This window comes from Tachysurus vachellii, chromosome 2, assembly GCF_030014155.1.
Source record: "Tachysurus vachellii isolate PV-2020 chromosome 2, HZAU_Pvac_v1, whole genome shotgun sequence".
Lineage (NCBI taxonomy): Eukaryota > Metazoa > Chordata > Actinopteri > Siluriformes > Bagridae > Tachysurus > Tachysurus vachellii.
In genome coordinates this window covers 20,846,206-20,865,922 of record NC_083461.1, presented here as the reverse complement: position 1 = coordinate 20,865,922, position 19,717 = coordinate 20,846,206, and the positions used below count along the sequence as shown (strand labels likewise).

Here is a 19,717-nt window from a genome sequence, read left to right as displayed (position 1 = left end):
GTAGGCGTGTCTGACTGCTTGTTGCCATGGCTGGTCCCCTGCCTTTTTCATTAGAATGTAAATGTTCATTAGTTACACATTTTGGCTGATCACTAATAGAGTTGTGTGGAAAAAGGTGTAGAAATTTGAATTTTGCCCTGAAAGATTCCGTAAAGTATAAAACAGCCATTTTTCTTTCTTTTACTGGTCTGTGACTATTACAGTTCCTGTATTAAATGTGCCATTGTTTTTATAATTTACTCTTTCCTTTTTTTTTTTATAACGTTGAATGGAAAAAAAAAAAAAGATTTTTATATGACAAAAAAATCTGTTCTATTTTGTAGTGATTGACTTCTGTACTTTTTTTTTTTTACACTTTTTAAAACTTCCTTTGTAAATTTTTTTTTTTTTGTACAATAAAATGCTTGGCCTTAACAAAAATGCTCTTCTTTCAAAATGTCATTTGTGCATAGTTTTTATATGAAAGGATCTTTTCTGGCCTGTGGGAATCCTAATATACTTACAGGCTGCTATAAAAGGGAGAAAACACACACACATACACACTCCTCACTATATGGACCGCCTTGAGTGATTGATGGAGACAGCTGCTTTCTGGCCGACCCGGCAGATATATTGTTCTTCTTTGTCAGCATATGATTTTTCACAGAACACGCCTCAACTAGCTTATATCATTCCTTATCATATCTGAAAAACGAAAAGTGTTCAGATACTCAGCAGCCAACCATTCTTACTCTTATAATATTTAGTACTGAGGAAATGTCAGGAGTGGACTAATTGCACAAGTGGCAAGATGTCACAGTTGAATACCACACTTGAATTCACTGAGCTCCTGAAAGCAACCTATTCTATTCACAAATAGATTCTGTATATTGATGCTTTTCTTTTTGAAACAGGAACATGATGCTATGTTGAAGTGCATGAATGATTTACACATCACTATGATTCTAAACACACCTGATAGCAGCTATATTTGGATACTGTAGATCAAGACACGCCCCTTTCTGGGGGCTGGACCTATAGTTATAGTAATATAAAATATATCTTACATTATAGTAAGCATAAAATTGTACAAAAACAATAGTAGTACAGGATGAGTCAGCAAATAAATGTAAGTGTTTTCCTGTAAGTGACGAAAAAAATATTATTTTAATTCATTTAAGGATTCTGGGATTTTTTTTTTTTTTTTTTTTACTTATTTTTACTGTTCATTACTCTATACTATATATATATTTTTTTTACTTTTAAGAGGAAATTGGGAAATTTAATACGACAGAGACCGGAAATACGTCATAATCCAGTGGATATGGTCATTAGGTTTCAAGATGGCGCTTGACGGAGTCGACCATGTAAGTTATGATTCCTCCAAATGAAACAAATCGCAGTTTCCTTGTACTAATTTATATGTTATTCTGCATTATATTCACCCGAAAGACATTCGCGTATATATGTGTCGTGTAACAAGAGGAGAGAAGTCGTATTTATAGGGTTTTAAATATCTTAAAATAGATTGCAGTTTGCTGTCTCATTGTTATTACTAGCTAAAAGCGTTTTTTCTCCACCTGTATTCTGACTTGTCCCGCCTTCTTTACTAGGATTTGATAGTTTTTCTATGATTTGTTTTCTGATTGGACATCCACTTTTTATGCATGACCTACAGGCCAATCCTCGCCCAGGAGGTGGGGCTTAATATAAAACGGGTAGGAATTACAGAATGATATTAGCTTTGCTAATGTAAGAAAAATGCTAGTAGTTAGTGCCGGCGTTCAGTTTGTTGTTTTATTTTTCGAATTATTTCATTTAGAGCAGGAAACTAACCAGGATTTATTTGTTATTGTAGTTTTATAAATGTTGTACTGTCGTTGTTAGTTGCAATGTTTGCTGTAGCTTAGAGAAATTCATGCTAGATTATATACAATGAGTTATTGATCGATTCTGCTTTTTGCTGTGTATTTTTTTTAGATGGAGTTGGAGGACAGTAAAGGAGGCTCAGGTCTCCGACAGTATTACCTGTCCAAAATCGAGGAGTTACAAGTAAGACTAGTCTTGTCATTTTCGAACGAGTCGACTCTGATTCGGATCTTTTATACGAATCTTGTGAGTCAGCTCGCACATGAGCCATGTGGGTTTTTTTTGTTTGTTTGTTTCTTTGTTTGTTTGTTGTTGCTTTTGTTGTAAATCCTATCAATGCATCTACTGTTCTAGTGCAATTGAATTGAAAAGTCCGTTCTATAACATCTGACATTTTATTTAGCTTGTATGTTTGAAAGAGTCGGCTCGAATTATTGAGCTATAGCGGCTCGTGTAAATGATCCGACTCACTGAAAAGACACGAAACTCCCATTATCATTATCACTGTGTGCTTGTTTGAATTCTGGCTTCTCTCGTTAGTTTAAGATTACGTGATGTCCATTACAAAAACAACCCTTTAAATTGATTCAGGTTCATGTGCTTTTGTTTCAGAGGCATAAAATTGCAGCTTAGTTTTTACATTTTACACTTTACATTGTATTTCTTAGTATTACTCAAGATGTGCAAACTAAGTATTTTCATAGGTTAATAGAGTTTTTGAATAATGAATCTTGAAATTTTTTTGTATTTTTTATTTTTTATTTATTTATTTATTTATTTTTTTTGTGGTTTGTAGCTGACTGTCAATGAGAAGAGCCAGAACCTTCGGCGTCTGCAGGCCCAGAGAAATGAGCTTAATGCTAAAGGTAGACTCCATAATAACAAGCATTTCTTTTAAAACCTTTAAATAATCTCACGTGTTTAGATGCAGTATAACATTATTGACACACGGTTAGTGGAGAATCTAGCCACAGGGGTTGCAAGCTAGTGGTTTCTGTGCCGGTCCTAAGCACAGATAAATAGAGAGGGTTGCGTCAGGAAGGGTGCCAACAGGGTGCCAGCGGAACTCGGGCTACTGTTGGTGGAGAGAAGGGTTCATCGTCAGAGAGAGAGGAGGTAAGGCATGAGTATAGGTCTGAGAATAGGGAGAGAGTGCAGAGAAGGAGGAGGGAGTATTTTGAGGAGCTGATGAATGAGGAAAATGAGAGGGAAAGACGAGATGAAGAGGTGAATATTTTAGAGATTAAGAAATGGGGAAAAATTAGAAAGGATAAGGTGAGGAAGTCTCAGAGAAAAAAGGCTGTTGGTCAGGTGACATACCTGTGGAGTTGTGGAAGTGTCTAGTAGAGACAGCAGGGGAGTTTCTATCTAGATTATTCGACAGGAGTCGGAAGATGCCAAGAAGGGTGATGTATAAAGTTGATGAGCCACACAATGAAGCTATGGGAAAGAGTAGTGTAAACTAGGCTAAGAAAAGTGGATATTTGTGAGTAGCAGTATGGCTTCATGCCCAGATGCAATATTTGCTCTGAGAATATTAATGGAGAAGTACAGAGATGGTGAGAAGGAGCTGCACTGCGTCTTTGTGGATTTAAGAAAGCGTATGACTGGGTGCCGAGAGAAGAGCTATGGTACTGTATGAGGATGTTATGAGTGGCAGCGAAGTAAGTCAGAGTAGTTCAGGATATGTATGAGAGAAGTATGACAGCAGTGAGATGTGCTGTAGGTCAGACAGAGGCTGGGGCTACATCAAGGATTGAGTCCCTTCTCTTTTGCTATGGTGATGGACAGGTTAACAGATGAAGTCAAACACAAATCACCGTGGACAATGATGCTTGCAAATGACATTGTGATCTGTAGTGAGAGTAAGAAGCAATTGGAGGAACACCTGGAAAGGTGGAGGTCTGCTCTGGAAAGAAGAGGAATGAAAGTCAGATGTTTTAAGGCAGAATACATGTGTATGAGTGAGAGGGAGGAAAGTTGAACAGTGAGGTTGCAGGGGGCTGAGGTCAAGAAGGTGCAGGAGTTTAAGTATTTCTGGTCAACTATCCTGTGTGGAAAAGAGGTGAAGAGATGAGTACAGGAGGGCTGGAGTGGATGGAGAAAAGTGTTGTGTGACAGAAGATTGTCAGCAAGAATCAAAGGAGAGGTGAAAGGCTCTGCTGTATGGGTTAGAGACTGTAGCATACACAGAGTGAGAAAAAGTCATGAGGCAGAGATGAGGATGTTGAGGTTCTCTTTAGGCGTGACGAGGATGGACAGGATTAGGAACGAGCACATCAGAGGGACAGCTCAGGTTGTCTGTTTTGGGGACAAGGTCAGAGAGGATAGATCGAGATGGTTTGGACATGAACAGAGGAGACAGAGTGGTTATATTGGTAGAAGGATGTTGGAGATGGAGCATGTAAGAGGTCAAGAGGAAGGCCAAAGAGGAGATGTACAGTATGGATGTGTTGAAAGAGGACCCCTAAAAAAAGCTGAAAGTAGAAGAAGGTGCTTAGTTTCTGGTTGACATGGCTTTGTCTTTGTGCAGTGCGTTTGCTTCGTGAGGAGCTGCAACTGCTGCAGGAACAGGGTTCCTATGTTGGCGAGGTGGTCCGAGCCATGGACAAGAAAAAAGTCCTGGTAAAGGTAAGTTGCGTGCAGTAATCCACTGAGCTAATGAGCCATGGTGCCAGTATAACTTTTTGTGTTTGCTGATGCATGGTCACAATGTTTTGCTTTGTGTTTCCTCGTGTGTCTGTAGGTTCACCCTGAGGGGAAATTTGTGGTGGACGTTGACAAGAACATCGACATTAATGACGTGAGTGTTTCATATTGGTCTAGTTACTTCAAGATTGCTTCTTGTTTTGTCGATGATCTGTCATGAAATATTAACTAATTCCCGCAGGTGACTCCGAACTGCCGGGTGGCACTGCGTAATGACAGCTACACGCTGCACAAGATCCTCCCCAACAAAGTGGACCCTCTGGTGTCACTCATGATGGTGGAGAAGGTACTTTGTGTGTCTGTGTGTGTAAATAAAATAAACTAAAATAAAATGTTTTAAAGTAATGAGTAAAGTAAAATGTTTTTTTTTCTTTCCTGTCTGGCCTGTAGGTGCCAGATTCTACCTATGAGATGATTGGTGGCCTGGATAAGCAGATCAAAGAGATCAAGGAGGTGATTGAGCTGCCCGTCAAGCACCCGGAGCTCTTCGAGGCCCTCGGAATTGCACAACCGAAGGTGGGTGGAGCCAAACCCTACTCGTATTTTAATACGTCACATATTACAGCAGACTGCAATACCACTCATGTTGACCTGTAGGGGGTGCTGTTGTACGGACCTCCCGGCACTGGGAAGACACTGCTAGCTCGAGCTGTAGCTCACCACACCGACTGCACATTCATCCGTGTCTCCGGCTCCGAGCTCGTGCAGAAGTTCATCGGAGAGGGTGAGGACAGCGAACTAAAGCAATAGTTATAAATACTGTACTGTAATCATCATATCGTCGCTGTCGGGTGGAAACCTCATATGTCCAAATTTTGTCAATTTCATATTTTTTCACATATCGATGTTATTGGTCAGTCCCCACTCGGGTCTGTTATTTTTACAAGTTATTAACCAATCTAAAGTCTTGAAAATAGCTTGAGCGCAAATCTCATAACTCCATTGGACACTTCAACTGTCCACCTCTTCTTCACTCGTGGCATATTTCTCCTCAAGAAGAGTCGCAACGAATCAACACGTCTTCTGAGGTAAATGTCTTCAAAACACTGGGCTCAAAGAAAAAAAAATCTTGACCTAGTTCTGGTGCTCGTCTGAGGACAGGAATTTAGCACAAGACAATCCACTGCAACGCGGTCTAAACCCTGTGCACTACAGGGTTAAAAAAAATAACGGTTTTGGAGATACGAGGATTCCGCCTGACAGCGACGATATGCCACTTTATATACTCATAATAAAAGAATATATTGGAGTGGGGTTTCTGTAATTATACCATCTGTTTTGCAGGTGCACGAATGGTGCGTGAGCTGTTTGTGATGGCACGTGAGCATGCGCCCTCCATCATATTCATGGATGAGATTGACTCCATCGGCTCCTCACGTCTAGAGGGAGGCTCCGGTGGTGACAGTGAAGTGCAGCGCACTATGCTCGAGCTCCTCAACCAGCTTGATGGCTTTGAGGCCACCAAGAACATCAAGGTACAGGATGGATATTATTCATCACAGAGAATCCTGATTATTTTATTCCTTTATTATCCTTTATTATTATTACCAGTGCAGTGAGAATTTTAGACCTGACTGTAACTAGTTACCAAACTGTTGGATGTTCGGTTGTTGCTCAATAATGTAACAGTTCCTGACATTTGATTGTCTCCTGCAGGTCATCATGGCCACCAACCGCATAGACATCCTCGACTCGGCTCTTCTCCGGCCCGGCCGCATCGACCGGAAAATCGAGTTCCCCCCTCCCAATGAAGAGGTCTTGTAATTTCATCATAAACCTTAACCAGATGCTTGTCTGATGCTTATCATCATAGTGTGTACAGCAGCAAAGAGCCACAACGCTCACTGTTCTCTTTCTCAACAGGCCCGTCTGGACATCCTGAAGATCCACTCACGCAAAATGAATCTGACGCGTGGCATCAACCTGCGCAAAATCGCCGAGCTCATGCCAGGGGCATCAGGTGCTGAGGTTAAGGTAAGGTCAGCAGGAAGACTGGAAAATACAGTGGTACTACAGTGGAATCAAGAGTCTGATCAGTTCTATTCTACAGACCACTTGCATTGTTCCTCACAATAATAGGTTGCTTACAAACTAAGGCTAAATAAGCAATGCTTAGATGCCCTTAGTCCACCCTGAACTTGACCATCCCAACATGTAGCTTGACCACTTGCCCATTTCAGCTAACCAGCTAACCCTAACCTAGTCATAGAGTTGGCCATATTGCCTGGACTTTGTCCTAACCCTGCCATTACAGCTGGCCTTTTTCTGTGGCTTAGTTCTAATGTATGGCATGCTGTCTCGTTTTTTTTCCCTCCATGACTGGCCATTGTTTGTGGCTCTATATTAAACTTGATCATCAGAACTGACCTCTTCTTGCAGCTCTGGTGTGAATAGCCGCCATCCACCATACGTCATTGTTAACTTTTTTCACGCAGGGCGTTTGTACAGAAGCTGGCATGTATGCCCTGCGAGAGAGGAGGGTCCACGTCACCCAGGAAGACTTCGAGATGGCTGTTGCAAAGGTACATTCATCTAAATTTATACTTTGTTACTGCTTACTGAATTTTTAAAGGCAGTTAGACAAATTGTGCACCGGAAAAACATTGTTTAGTAAGAGTTAACTTCTCAGTTATCTTCTCCATACGCTTTTAGAATGAAACTATAAGTACACTGTTCTTTACTTTTAGGTGATGCAGAAAGACAGCGAGAAGAACATGTCTATCAAGAAGCTCTGGAAGTAGAGGCTTTATCACCTGCACCTTACAACCTCACCTGTATTGATTTTTTTTTTCTTTGGTTTATAACTGTGCCCTGAATTTATTTTAAATAAATGGTGTCTCCTGTTCAGAATTATGTCTCCCGTTTCATATTCTGCATCACACGAGTAGGTGATGATTTAGGTATTGTAGATGTTGAAGCAACGTGAGGTGACGACGACACATTTTCATATAGCTAACAGAAGCTTAGCTACTGACAGACCTGCAGCATGAATTTACTTTATTCCTTTTAAATTGAATAACAGGATAAAATTTCTTCATTTCCTCAGAATCTTTACATTTTTATGATTTTTAAAAAAAAAAAAAAACATAAACTGCTAATAAATGGTTTAGACTCCTAGATTTGTTCTGAAAGGGGATACAAAATAAAAACCAAAACATTGTATTTCTTTTTACATTCCCAAACATTTGTTCTGCTTATTCTATTAATCATTTGTCGTTGTTTTTTTACCTGTAGTTTTACTTTTTTAACTTATCTTTATCATTAAGACATTAAAGTTTATATATATATATATATATATATATATATATATATATATATATACAGGGAGTGCAGAATTATTAGGCAAATGAGTATTTTGACCACATCATCCTCTTTATGCATGTTGTCTTACTCCAAGCTGTATAGGCTCGAAAGCCTACAACCAATTAAGCATATTAGGTGATGTGCATCTCTGTAATGAGAAGGGGTGTGGTCTAATGACATCTACACCCTATATCAGGTGTGCATAATTATTAGGCAACTTCCTTTCCTTTGGCAAAATGGGTCAAAAGAAGGACTTGACAGGCTCCGAAAAGTCAAAAATAGTGAGATATCTTGCAGAGGGATGCAGCACTCTTAAAATTGCCAAGCTTCTGAAGCGTGATCATCGAACAATCAAGCGTTTCATTCAAAATAGTCAACAGGGTCGCAAGAAGCGTGTGGAAAAACCAAGGCGCAAAATAACTGCCCATGAACTGAGAAAAGTCAAGCGTGCAGCTGCCAAGATGCCACTTGCCACCAGTTTTGCCATATTTCAGAGCTGCAACATCACTGGAGTGCCCAAAAGCACAAGGTGTGCAATACTCAGAGACATGGCCAAGGTAAGAAAGGCTGAAAAACGACCACCACTGAACAAGACACACAAGCTGAAACGTCAAGACTGGGCCAAGAAATATCTGAAGACTGATTTTTCTAAGGTTTTATGGACTGATGAAATGAGAGTGAGTCTTGATGGGCCAGATGGATGGGCTCGTGGCTGGATCGGTAAAGGGCAGAGAGCTCCAGTCCGACTGAGACGCCAGCAAGGTGGAGGTGGAGTACTGGTTTGGGCTGGTATAATCAAAGATGAGCTTGTGGGGCCTTTTCGGGTTGAGGATGGGGTCAAGCTCAACTCCCAGTCCTACTGCCAGTTTCTGGAAGACACCTTCTTCAAGCAGTGGTACAGGAAGAAGTCTGCATCCTTCAAGAAAAACATGATTTTCATGCAGGACAATGCTCCATCACACGCGTCCAAGTACTCCACAGCGTGGCTGGCAAGAAAGGGTCTAAAAGAAGAAAAACTAATGACATGGCCTCCTTGTTCACCTGATCTGAACCCCATAGAGAACCTGTGGTCCATCATCAAATGTGAGATTTACAAGGAGGGAAAACAATACACCTCTCTGAAGAGTGTCTGGGAGGCTGTGGTTGCTGCTGCACGCAATGTTGACGGTGAACAGATCAAAACACTGACAGAATCCATGGATGGCAGGCTTTTGAGTGTCCTTGCAAAGAAAGGTGGCTATATTGGTCACTGATTTGTTTTTGTTTTGTTTTTGAATGTCAGAAATGTATATTAGTGAATGTTGAGATGTAATATTGGTTTCACTGGTGAAAATAAATAATTGAAATGGGTATATATTTGTTTTTTGTTAAGTTGCCTAATAATTATGCACAGTAATAGTCACCTGCACACACAGATATCCTCCTAAAATAGCTAAAACTACAAACAAACTAAAAACTACTTCCAAAAATATTCAGCTTTGCTATTAATGAGTTTTTTGGGTTCATTGAGAACATGGTTGTTGTTCAATAATAAAATTAATCCTCAAAAATACAACTTCCCTAATAATTCTGCACTCCCTGTATATATATATATAATGTGAACAGTTTTATGTCATAAAAATTAAATGGCAGAAATGGAATTAGTTTTCAATCATTTACTGCCTCGGTATCCTGTCAGAGCTCTCAGTTATTGTTGACTTCTCAGCATGAAAAAAACCTTTATAATTATTAACCCGTTGTTGCGGCCTTTGGTGGTTGTTCACTTGAAAGTCATTTTGCTGTTTCTACTGTAACTTCTCGACTGTCATGTCCAGCACGTCGTCTGATACTCCTTCAGCTTTCCCTGGGTGTAAACGGCAACAGTTTGTTGCGTCAGTCACCTGCTCAAAGTCCTCATGTGCTGTTTTTTCACCACTTCGGGACACCTCGAATACTGTAAGCTCAGCCTGAGGAGTTTCTTTGAACATCTTAAAACTTTATTTTGATTCACTGTAAGTATTTGATTCAATAAAGTTTCTGCTTTAAGCTATTAGTCAATTGCTGTAGCTAGTAATTTATAATTACTGTGAGGCCATGATTAGGGTTAAGATGACACTGTAGCTGATTAGGAAAGCAGCTTTCCTAATTCCTGAAAGGTTTTTGTATCTGTGATTATATATATATAATTTGTGTGTTTTACAACATTTACGATACCATACCAAATGTTTTTATCAGGACTTTTTGGGAAAGACTGTCTCATTCCCGTCTCTTGACATTGACCTCAAAACTAAGCAGCTTTTACTGATTCAAACATCGGCACAGACACGGAGGTGCCAATGCTAAATACTGATACAGACCTGTTGGGTTTTCAAGAGCTTCCTGGATTGAAATCTTACAGCTTTTTATAGATAACTAAAACAAAACATTTTTAATGCTTTTTTCTTTTCCCAGACCAGCAGCAGGAATGATTGAGATGGATTATTACTATATAAAGTAAGTTTAAATGTTTATATACTATATATAGAAAGTTTATTTAAGTTTATCTACAATATAAAGTAAGTTGAATTATCACATATATCAAGTAGTTAACTCTTACCTCTTAATAATAAATAACGCTTAATTCCTTAAACTCTTAAAAATGCTTGACTGAAAAACAAACATTTTGTAGAAATGTAATTATTTTGTTTATACTATATGTAGAATAAACATTCTTTAAAAAGGTATCTAATGATAAATGTATACTTTATAAATTTATAAGTCATTAGATTTTCTTGTGTGTGGAGATTATTATGACTGACAACATTGCTAACAGTTAGCATCTGTAATAACAGTTAGCATCTGTAATAACAGTGATGAAAATTGTAAAATAAAAAAAATTCAAATGTCATTTAAAGAATGCATTTTCCCTGATACGCTCAGGATCTCTCATTCCTGACTAAACAAAGTGTTTTAATCATTCACATAACATGTTAAAGCTAAACATTTGTTGATAGCAACAGCAACTAACAGAAAACATTTCCTCAGGTCTCAATGCGTTTACATCACAAAGACAGGAGTAAGACAAGCATGGATGTTTTTTTTAATTGAAAATTGATTGTTGTATTCAGGTTCAGTATTGTAATAGTAGTAATCTAGTGTAGGATTGTTATCATGCAAATTAGTGCTGGACATAACAGTGTTTGGATTTTTTTTTTTTCCAAAAACACTAAAGTGTGTAATGCTAAGTTTATTTGGTTTGCACCAAACAGGATGTTCTTATCGCCACTCCTGGGCTTCTCCATTGCTATGGTCTTGATGAAATGCTGCTGTAAGCTCCGGTGCTTCAGCCAATCAAGTGCGAGCGAGCTGCAGCACCAGAACACTCCTATATATGTCATTCCCATCTCGGTTAACGATGACAACCTTGATGAGGCTTCACTGTCATCTGTGGAGACTTTTGCGCCTCCTGCATACGACTCCCTCGCCACTGTCATCCCTCCACCACCATATTCAGAGGTAAATACCTATCTTTCTTGACTTTGACATCCAAATGTATATGGATGTTGTTATTTTCATATACAATACCCCTTATGCTAATTCTTACATGTTTTCCTACAATATTTCTCATGTTTATTATGTTTTGCACAATATTTTTTGTAATGCTAATTCTTATTGCTAAAATATAAGTAATAGAATGTTCTGTGCAAGCCATAAGCAGGAGCCTGGATTTTTTTTTGTTTGTTTGTTTTGCAGAGGAAGATAAGCATTCCTGATGAAGCACCACCAGATTACACTGAAATCGTGGAGCAGCTGTCATTTCCTCGCAATTTACCTCAACAGACACAGCAAATGTCATGGACACTGAACACAAATGGACAGTGAAAAGACCAGGACCAGATCCGAGCTATGGATCATTTTGATTTATTATTGATAATAATAGATTGTTATATTGTTGATAACGTGAGAAGTTTACAATGACTGTAAAACGGCTTGATGATCCATAGTCCGTTTTTGCTGTAGAGTGTGTGTCTGTGCGTGTGTGTGTGTGTGTGTGAGAGAGAGAGAGAGAGAGATAGTTATACTGTGAATAAACAAAATGCAAAGCACTTTACCAGTTGTTGTAAGTAAAAGGAGTCTGGAGATTATTGACATCTTGGGACTTTACCAGGAGGGAGAGGAAACGTCACCACAGTTCTGTTTCAGGGGCTGAGTCTGAGATAGTGAGAGGCAGAGTCTGAGATAGCAATGTCTAATTTCTTGTTTCTTTCTCTTTCTTTCTTTCTTTCTTTCTTGTTTGTCACTGTTAATTTCTCTTTTTTTCTCCCACTGTTTTCATATATTTCTTTCACTCCTTGTTTCTTTCTTTACCTTTATTTCTTTTATTTTGTTTTTCAAAAAACAAAATATGCTGTCTTTTACTGTTACTTTCTTTTTATTAATTTTACTTATTTTCCCTTTACTTTTTCATCCTTTTTCATTCTCTTTTACTTACGTTTATTTCACTTATTATTCATTGATTCTTTCTTAACGTTTCTTTCTTCCTCTTCCTGTCTGTCCCCTTCACCGGCATGCTGTTATTATCTGCATATGTTTCTCCAGTAAATTGTTTATCATTATGATGTCTCTCTCACACACACACACACACACACACACACACACACGTCCCTTTCTCCCTCACAGATAAATCCCGAGTAAGTCATATGGGGGTTTGATCTGGTTTATTAGATACATACTTTATTAGATTCATACTTTATTAGTCTCCTGTTTACAGCCAAATTCAGAACCAAACATCAATCCAGTTCTTCAGGGATGTCTCTAAATGACAGGACACTTATTGCTGCTTTAATTTACAGGACACTGTGTTCTAGTATGAGCTCAAGGTTATTTAAGCACAACATTTTTCTCATCATCTCTCATTCAGGAGGATAGAAACAAACAGCTACACTTCACACGGCGTCTGTACAAATATACAGCATTAATATACGACTCACAGGTACACACACACACACTATATCTCGGCTCCATCGCTTCTTCACACATTTAATAGGAGTGATTGTTGTTAACTGTAAAATAGAGAACCTCACTGGCTCCTGTCAGGGTTCTTGTTTCTCTGGGCTCAAGTTTTTGTGCAGATGGAATCAACTGAATCAAATTTACTTTTTTTTTTGACACCTTACTCTCCATATTCGCCAAACAACGCTTGCTATGTTTGCTACATGAGTGTGGAGTGGGACATGGAGCAAACTAATCTACAGCAAAGTAAAACTGGAGTGTGTATGTTTTTTTGTTTTGTTTTGTTTGTTTATATAAATGAACTACAGCAAGTGGGAGCATCAAATTTGATTGTCTCAACTGACTTCCAGTCTGATAAGTGCACGGAGCTAGAAATGTAGCTAATTAGCTTTAGTAGGTAGTTACAGTTAGCTTGAGGGTGTAGCTAGTTAGATTTAGTATTAATTAGCTTGAGCATGTAATTAGATATGCCCTGCGATGGGTTGGCACTCCGTCCAGGGTGTATCCTGCCTTGATGCCCGATGACGCCTGAGATAGGCACAGGCTCCCCGTGACCCGAGGTAGTTCGGATAAGCGGTAGAAGATGAATGAATGAATGAATGTAATTAGATAACTTTAGTATTAAGCTTAGCTTTAGTGTGTAGCTAGATTTAGCTCAAGCACATAGCATGCAGTTGGAGTTAGCTTGAGCATGTAACTAGCTTGCTTTAGTATGTAGCTAGACTTAGCTTGAGCATGTAGCTAGCTAACTTTAGTATATATCTAGAGTTAGCTTAATCGTGTAGATTGAGCATGGTTGAGCATGTAGCTAGTTAGCTTGAGTGTGTATCTAGAGTATGTGAATGTAAGAAGCATTGTATAATCTGGAAGTAGAAGCCCAAATCAAAATCGAATGGCATCAAACACACGTAACATACCTTTAGCAGAATGCAGTAAACGTTTAAAGTTTACACAGCATGAGCTAATTTTCTCACTCTGGTCATTTTCTTCTAGTCCCGCAACATTTCCGCTATATAAGCAAAGCTGCAAGTGTTGAGTGCATGAAGTGTCCAACATTCTTATTTTGGGTTGAATAAAAGTGATGAATAAATTTGGGTTCTTGAAGTGCGCTTCATCTTGTTGGAGTTTTCATGACTTAACTAAATGAAACTAAATGCTAATATAACCCACAGTCTAGAACACGTAGCATTTTGGTGGCACATGGTAGCATTACTCCATCAATAATATTTTAAAAAAGTGGTATAAAAACAATGATCAAACCTTACAAACAAAAACATGTACACAATGTATCTGTAACTCTTTAATTTCCTGTGATATGAAAGCATGCGCTAGTTTTGTGAAATGCTGATTTCAACCTCTCGTCAATTTCCATTAAAATAAAATCTTGATTTATGGATCCTAAAGCAGTGGTTTGGTGCTGCTGAGTGTGAGGTTTACGTGGAGGTTTACATGCTAAGGTTTACGTGGAAGTTACTCACCACTGCAGCATGTTTCTCCACAGCAACCAATCAACCTTTTCCTCTTTCTTATTTTTTTTAATTCAGTCATTGCTGGCTCTGTGCAATCAAACTACCTCCAGCTGTTTCTGGCTTTCCTTTGTGGTTACTGACCTTGAGGCTCAGCATGTTGAGTGCTGTGAATGGAGAACAGGTCAGGAACTGCTTGTTGGCAGCAGTAACTCCGATAACTCAGAAATCTGGTGGATTTTTAGGTTGTTCTTAAGATTTGTAGTGTTACTCTCTTTAGTGACGACTTCTCTGATATTGGTCACTTCATTTGCATTGAGATGTTAATTTGAGTGTGACTTTTTTCCTTTCATGTAACAGCCAGTCAGTTTGTAAAGAGGTCTTATAAACAGTAAATGCAAAATCTCATGCCTGCCTAGAAGAGTTAAATGGCAAACCTGCACCATATTAGCAGTGAAAGAGTAAATCATTCTCAATCAAGCCTAGCATACCTGAGCAGCCATCTTTAAATTCTGGGTGAACTGGTGTGTGTGTTAATTTTAACACACAGATTGCGCATAGTTCACAAACTCACAACATCTTACACCTTAATGTCAGAAAAAAAGTGGATTTTGAGTCTTATATCTAGCATGAAAATAATCTGTGTTTTTGGTAGAATTTAAACATGGCTGTTTCTAGGTTTGACCATTTCACCTTCTTATATATATAATGTGCCGTGCCTTAGCACGGCTCAGAAAACCCAGCTGACAGGAACCCACTGGTGCTCAGTGGTCAGTCTCTCTAGCGCCACCTTCAGGCTGCGATATGCGCCGTCCAGGTTGTCGTTGACGATGGTGAGGTCAAAGTAGTGACCATAAGCTCTCTGGATCCTCTCACTCTCCTCCACTGTCCTCTTCAGCTCGCAGTCCTGCTCTCACATGTGCATGACACACAGAAACATTCTGCTGAGATGATGTTTTGTTGTGTTCATAAAGAAAACTAAAATTTAACACAAAATATGACTTGTACAAATATTTTAGAAAAGGAATGTTAAACTTCAGGAATATTCTGTATTTTCTGGTAAATTTGTACACAATATCAAGTCAGAAAAAGATGCCAAGTATCGAAATATTGATTACACGATCCAGCTGGACTTAAAAGTAACAAAAAGTAATAACTTGAAATTGAGTTAATATAATATTGACATAAGTTTAATATAGTTTTAATTGTCTATGTTCATTTAGTTAACATAAGTTAGTAACATAAATAGTTCTATTTATTTATTTATTTTTTTCATTTATTTTATTTTATATAAATAATAATTTTTTGGCCAAACTCACAGTGAGCTGTTTGGTGACGACTCTAGCCTCGATGGCAGATCTGTTCATTTCCTTCAGCACTTCAAAGTCAGGGGCTTCGATAAACACGACGTAGGGCAGGAACTCGGCTGTCCGCAACACTTTGAGAGCCTGAAGTGACAGAAATCTGTCGATTTATTGCGCTTGTCCATTAGGTGATGCTACTGAGTAACACTGGTGACGAGCCACTACGTTAACGTTAGCAGGTAAGCAGTCAGTTGTAGTTTGTCTCTTGAGTATGTACAGTATAGTGACTGCTACTCTCATTTGTGGGTGTGACCTTTCTTCTATTAGTTTTGATGAGAAATGTAGTCACAGCAGAGAGTTAAATATGTATATTGTATAAGTTCTAGTGAAACAAACAATAAAAATTAAATGTGTTTGTTTGATTTAAGTCAAACAAACTTGATTTAGTAGCTTTCGTAGTAGATTTGCAGATTAGCAAAGTGAGCTAACGGGACTAGCTACAATCAACACAGGCACCAATGCACAAAGTCTGCTGCTTCTTCCTAAACTTTATTTTTACTTATAATGTCTCTTTGCGTTTATTTAGCTGTTGTATCTTACAGTATCAGTTGATACTAAAAGATTTTTGTGTCAAGCAGTAAAAATAAACTAGCTGCAGGTAAGAATTGATGTGAGCAGGGAACTTAGGAAATGTTGGACAACACACTGGTCGCAAATAGTTGAGCCAATTGTTTGTGTCAAGTTACACTGCACCATACCATAAAAGTCTTCATATATATATAAGTCCATAATTATTGTCCAATAGTATCAATATTGCACACACTTTTCTAAAATGCATAATATTTCTTTGTGTACCATGTTATATTTTTTTCCATATTGCTCGACCTAAAGTCTAAACTCTGATGCTCGTAAAAATACCCTTTAATATTGATCCTCTTATTTCACCTGCGGGTTGACATCCAGGATGCAGACCTTGCTGGACTCGATCACCTCATGGATGGAGTTGATCTTGGTGCCGTATAGGTTACCATCATACTCGCCATGCTCCAGAAAGCGGCCGCTCTTAATGTCCGCCTCCATCTCGCTGCGTGACATAAACAGGTACATCTGTCCCTCCTTCTCATCCACTTTTGGCTTACGGGACGTGTCTATGTTGCATCAAGAAAAGGGAAATGTGTATTTTGAGCTATTACAGGTGCATCATGGGAAATGGACAGGAATATGGATTCTTTGGATTGTTGTGTGTGTGTGTGTGTGTGTGTGTGTGTGTGTGTGTGTGTGTGTGTGTGTGTGTGTGTGTGTTACAGGGTGTCGTGGTGCCGTAACGATGAGGTTGTGACATCAGCAGCTTGTTTTTCAGGTTGCGGCGCCCGACTCCCTGTGCACCGATCAGCACCAGGGTCTTTCTTCGGAACGGCGGCACCTTCGCCACCTCCTCATAGATCAGCAGCTCATGTCTGTCAAACTCTGACACAGAGTGAGAGAGAGGGAAAAAATCAACTTTAAAGTACATCAAACTCAATAAAGAATTAAACAATTAATTATGTTGATTTACACTACAATTTTGAGATTTTTAACATTTCCGTAAATACTTGTTTTCGTTGACATTACATACTATAAGCATTTAACAGATTTACTTCGGTTTTACTTTTAAGTCGGATTTAAGGAAGAAAAGTAGTTTTCAGCTATGAGTAGATGAAAGTCAGCAGGAATCAGAAAAACAGCAAAAATATGACCTAAAACTAAACAAAAAAGGAGAATAGGGTTTAGATTTATACTGTATATCAGCAATAAACAAAATCAGAAAAAAAAAACTACCATAAAAAACAAAATAAAAAGAAAACATTGGAATAAAAAGAGGTCTGCAACATCTAAGCCTGATGCTGTGGCAGAGTAAGAACAAAAAGATAATACAAGCAGATTTATACAATTTTAACACGATGCAGAATGCAGAACACACACACACACTACTTTACAAGTCTCATGCACAAGGAACCAGCTTGGTTGAAATGAATTTGATTTTCTTTCATGCTTTTGCTGCGTGTTGCACCTAGCAAGATGGTTCATGAGTGGGTAATTTGCACCAAGGGGTATGAATTTGAACTGAGAGGAACAGCAGTTATGCTGTTTGATTGGGTGGAACTGGTTTTGATTCAAGATGGAGAGAAGGGTTTGCATTTGGAGAAGGAGAGTTGGAATGGTTTGGACATGGTGGAAGGGTAACATAGGGTAAGGACTAGGAAAGAGTTTTGAGTAGGCGTGGGGACTGATGGTGTCTGGCTTGGGGATGATTTTGTACTAGGGGATGGTTCTGGACTGAGGAAGCGTTTAGACGGGTGAATGGTTATGGACTAGTGGAATAATTTGCATTAAGGGACTGTTTTGGATTTGGGAGGGATTTGAACTGGGGATGAAAGGTCTGAATTGGAAAAGGTTTTAGACTTTAAACACGTTATTGGAAGGGGGTGTGGTGTGGATTAGTGAGAAATTGGGTTTTTAAATCAGGGACCATTTTGGAGACTGGGGATAGGTTTGTTTGGTTTTATAATGGAGTTTGTTTTGAACTGGGGACAGGTTTTGACTGGGTGGTAGTTTTGGACAGTTAAACATTTTGGCTTGGGAGAGTTTTGGAGTGAAAGGTGGTTTTAGAATGCAGGGCTGTTTCAGACATGGAAAGGTTTTGGACTGGAGGATGGGTGGGAACTGGGGGACATTTTGGACTGGAGTATGGTTTCAGACTAGGACATGATTTTGGATTAGAAGCGTTTTGACTGGAAAATGATTTAGACTGGGGACTGGTGGAATGGTTTGGACCAAGGAGTTATGTTAGGGGTGGTCTTGCACTAGGGATAATTTTGGATTGGGGTGATGTGGACTAGGGAAAGGTTAAAGTGAAAAGTTTTTAACTGAGGGAACATTTAGGAGTGTTTTCACTGGGGATGCTCCTGAACTATGGGATGGTTTTAGACTGAAGCTTGCCTTTGTCTGAAGACCGCATTAGTCTCATGAACACTTGAATTGGGATGGTTTTGGAGCGAAGGATGGTTTTAGACTTGAGCTGGGTTTGGAGTAGGAAAGGTTTTTGGAATCAGGGTGTTTTTAAACTGAAGGATGGTTCAGCCCCTGAACAATTGCTCGGTTGTATCAAATGAGATAAAAATGTAATTTGTTCTGGATAAGTACCCTAAATGTTTTAACTGGAGGATAGTTTTAGACTAGTACAGGGTTTAGACTGGGGGTGGGTTTTAACTGGAGGATGGTTTTAGACTAGGACATGGTTTAGACTGGGGGTGGGTTTTAACTGGAGGATAGTTTTAGACTAGGACAGGGTTTAGACTGGGAGTGGGTTTTAACTGGAGGATAGTTTTAGACTAGGACAGGGTGTGGTCTAGGGGTGGGTTTTAACTGGAGGATAGTTTTAGACTAGGACAGGGTTTAGACTGGGGGTGGGTTTTAACTGGAGGATAGTTTTAGACTAGGACAGTGTTTAGACTGGGGTGGGTTTTAACTGGAAGATAGTTTTAGACTATGATGGGGTTTGGGCTCAGGGATGCCACAGAGAGGACAGCCACAAAACCACAGACGAAAATAGGAAAAGGAGAGAAGAGAGAGAACGCAGTGTTACCTGCATTCTTGGTGGTCAGGTACATCATTCTCTTCTTCTTCTTCCCCCCCATGCCTGCACACAGAGGTCCTGCAGACATCAGCACACAGTCCGGTAACATACACACATGTGTATCATAATAACACTACAGGATATGCACGTCTACGTCTGCTTCAAAGTGTTTTAGACCACATGGCATTTTATCATTTATTATTGAGACACACAATATTTTTTTAAATCTGTCTATCACTTTATATTTAATAAAAAAAAAAGCACAAATTTATATTCATTTCACTTCACTCCATTACAGTAAGTGAATTTACTTTCAACTTTTTCAGATTAAATTAATAAATTATATTCATTTATAATCAAATTTGAATCTAGTTTCATACCATTGGTTTCAAATGAATGTTAACCAAGTTACAGAATAATGTTAGACACGTATTCATTCATGATTCTTTAAATGTTCACTAAATAAGTAAGTAATAAAGCACTGTGTGTATGGTGCTGTT

General features: G+C 38.8%; 3 protein-coding genes across 6 annotated transcripts in view; 2 read left to right on the top strand and 1 right to left on the bottom strand.

The window, feature by feature from the left end:
* Nucleotides 1–1,245: 1,245 nt before the first annotated feature.
* Nucleotides 1,246–7,407, top strand: psmc5 (proteasome 26S subunit, ATPase 5). The gene is made up of 13 exons (XM_060863466.1): nucleotides 1,246–1,346; nucleotides 1,960–2,031; nucleotides 2,645–2,714; nucleotides 4,382–4,479; nucleotides 4,595–4,651; nucleotides 4,739–4,843; nucleotides 4,948–5,073; nucleotides 5,155–5,281; nucleotides 5,842–6,032; nucleotides 6,214–6,312; nucleotides 6,421–6,531; nucleotides 6,993–7,079; nucleotides 7,245–7,407. Exons 1-13 carry the CDS (start codon nucleotides 1,323–1,325, stop codon nucleotides 7,296–7,298), a joined length of 1,221 nt encoding a protein of 406 aa, XP_060719449.1. The 5' UTR covers nucleotides 1,246–1,322; the 3' UTR covers nucleotides 7,299–7,407.
* A 2,297-nt stretch (nucleotides 7,408–9,704) lies between these two features.
* On the top strand, nucleotides 9,705–11,924 carry si:dkey-283b1.6 (uncharacterized). Its single transcript, XM_060863309.1, has 4 exons — nucleotides 9,705–9,851; nucleotides 10,291–10,332; nucleotides 11,088–11,334; nucleotides 11,572–11,924. The coding sequence occupies exons 2-4, from the start codon at nucleotides 10,304–10,306 to the stop codon at nucleotides 11,698–11,700; spliced, it is 405 nt and encodes a 134-aa protein (XP_060719292.1). The 5' UTR covers nucleotides 9,705–9,851; nucleotides 10,291–10,303; the 3' UTR covers nucleotides 11,701–11,924.
* Nucleotides 11,925–12,521: 597 nt separating this feature from the next.
* The window catches only part of mpp2b (MAGUK p55 scaffold protein 2b), a 50,592-nt gene continuing 43,396 nt past the window's right edge, over nucleotides 12,522–19,717 (bottom strand). For 3 of the 4 annotated variants that reach the window (XM_060863292.1, XM_060863299.1, XM_060863274.1), the window contains 5 exons: nucleotides 19,227–19,295; nucleotides 16,907–17,068; nucleotides 16,547–16,749; nucleotides 15,617–15,745; nucleotides 12,522–15,204 (listed from right to left, as the gene is read on the bottom strand). In XM_060863292.1, the coding sequence (XP_060719275.1) occupies nucleotides 15,028–15,204; nucleotides 15,617–15,745; nucleotides 16,547–16,749; nucleotides 16,907–17,068; nucleotides 19,227–19,295 (740 nt within the window). In that variant the 3' untranslated portion in view covers nucleotides 12,522–15,027. The remainder of the gene's footprint in view (nucleotides 15,205–15,616; nucleotides 15,746–16,546; nucleotides 16,750–16,906; nucleotides 17,069–19,226; nucleotides 19,296–19,717) is intronic. The other variant, XM_060863283.1, reaches the window with a different exon arrangement.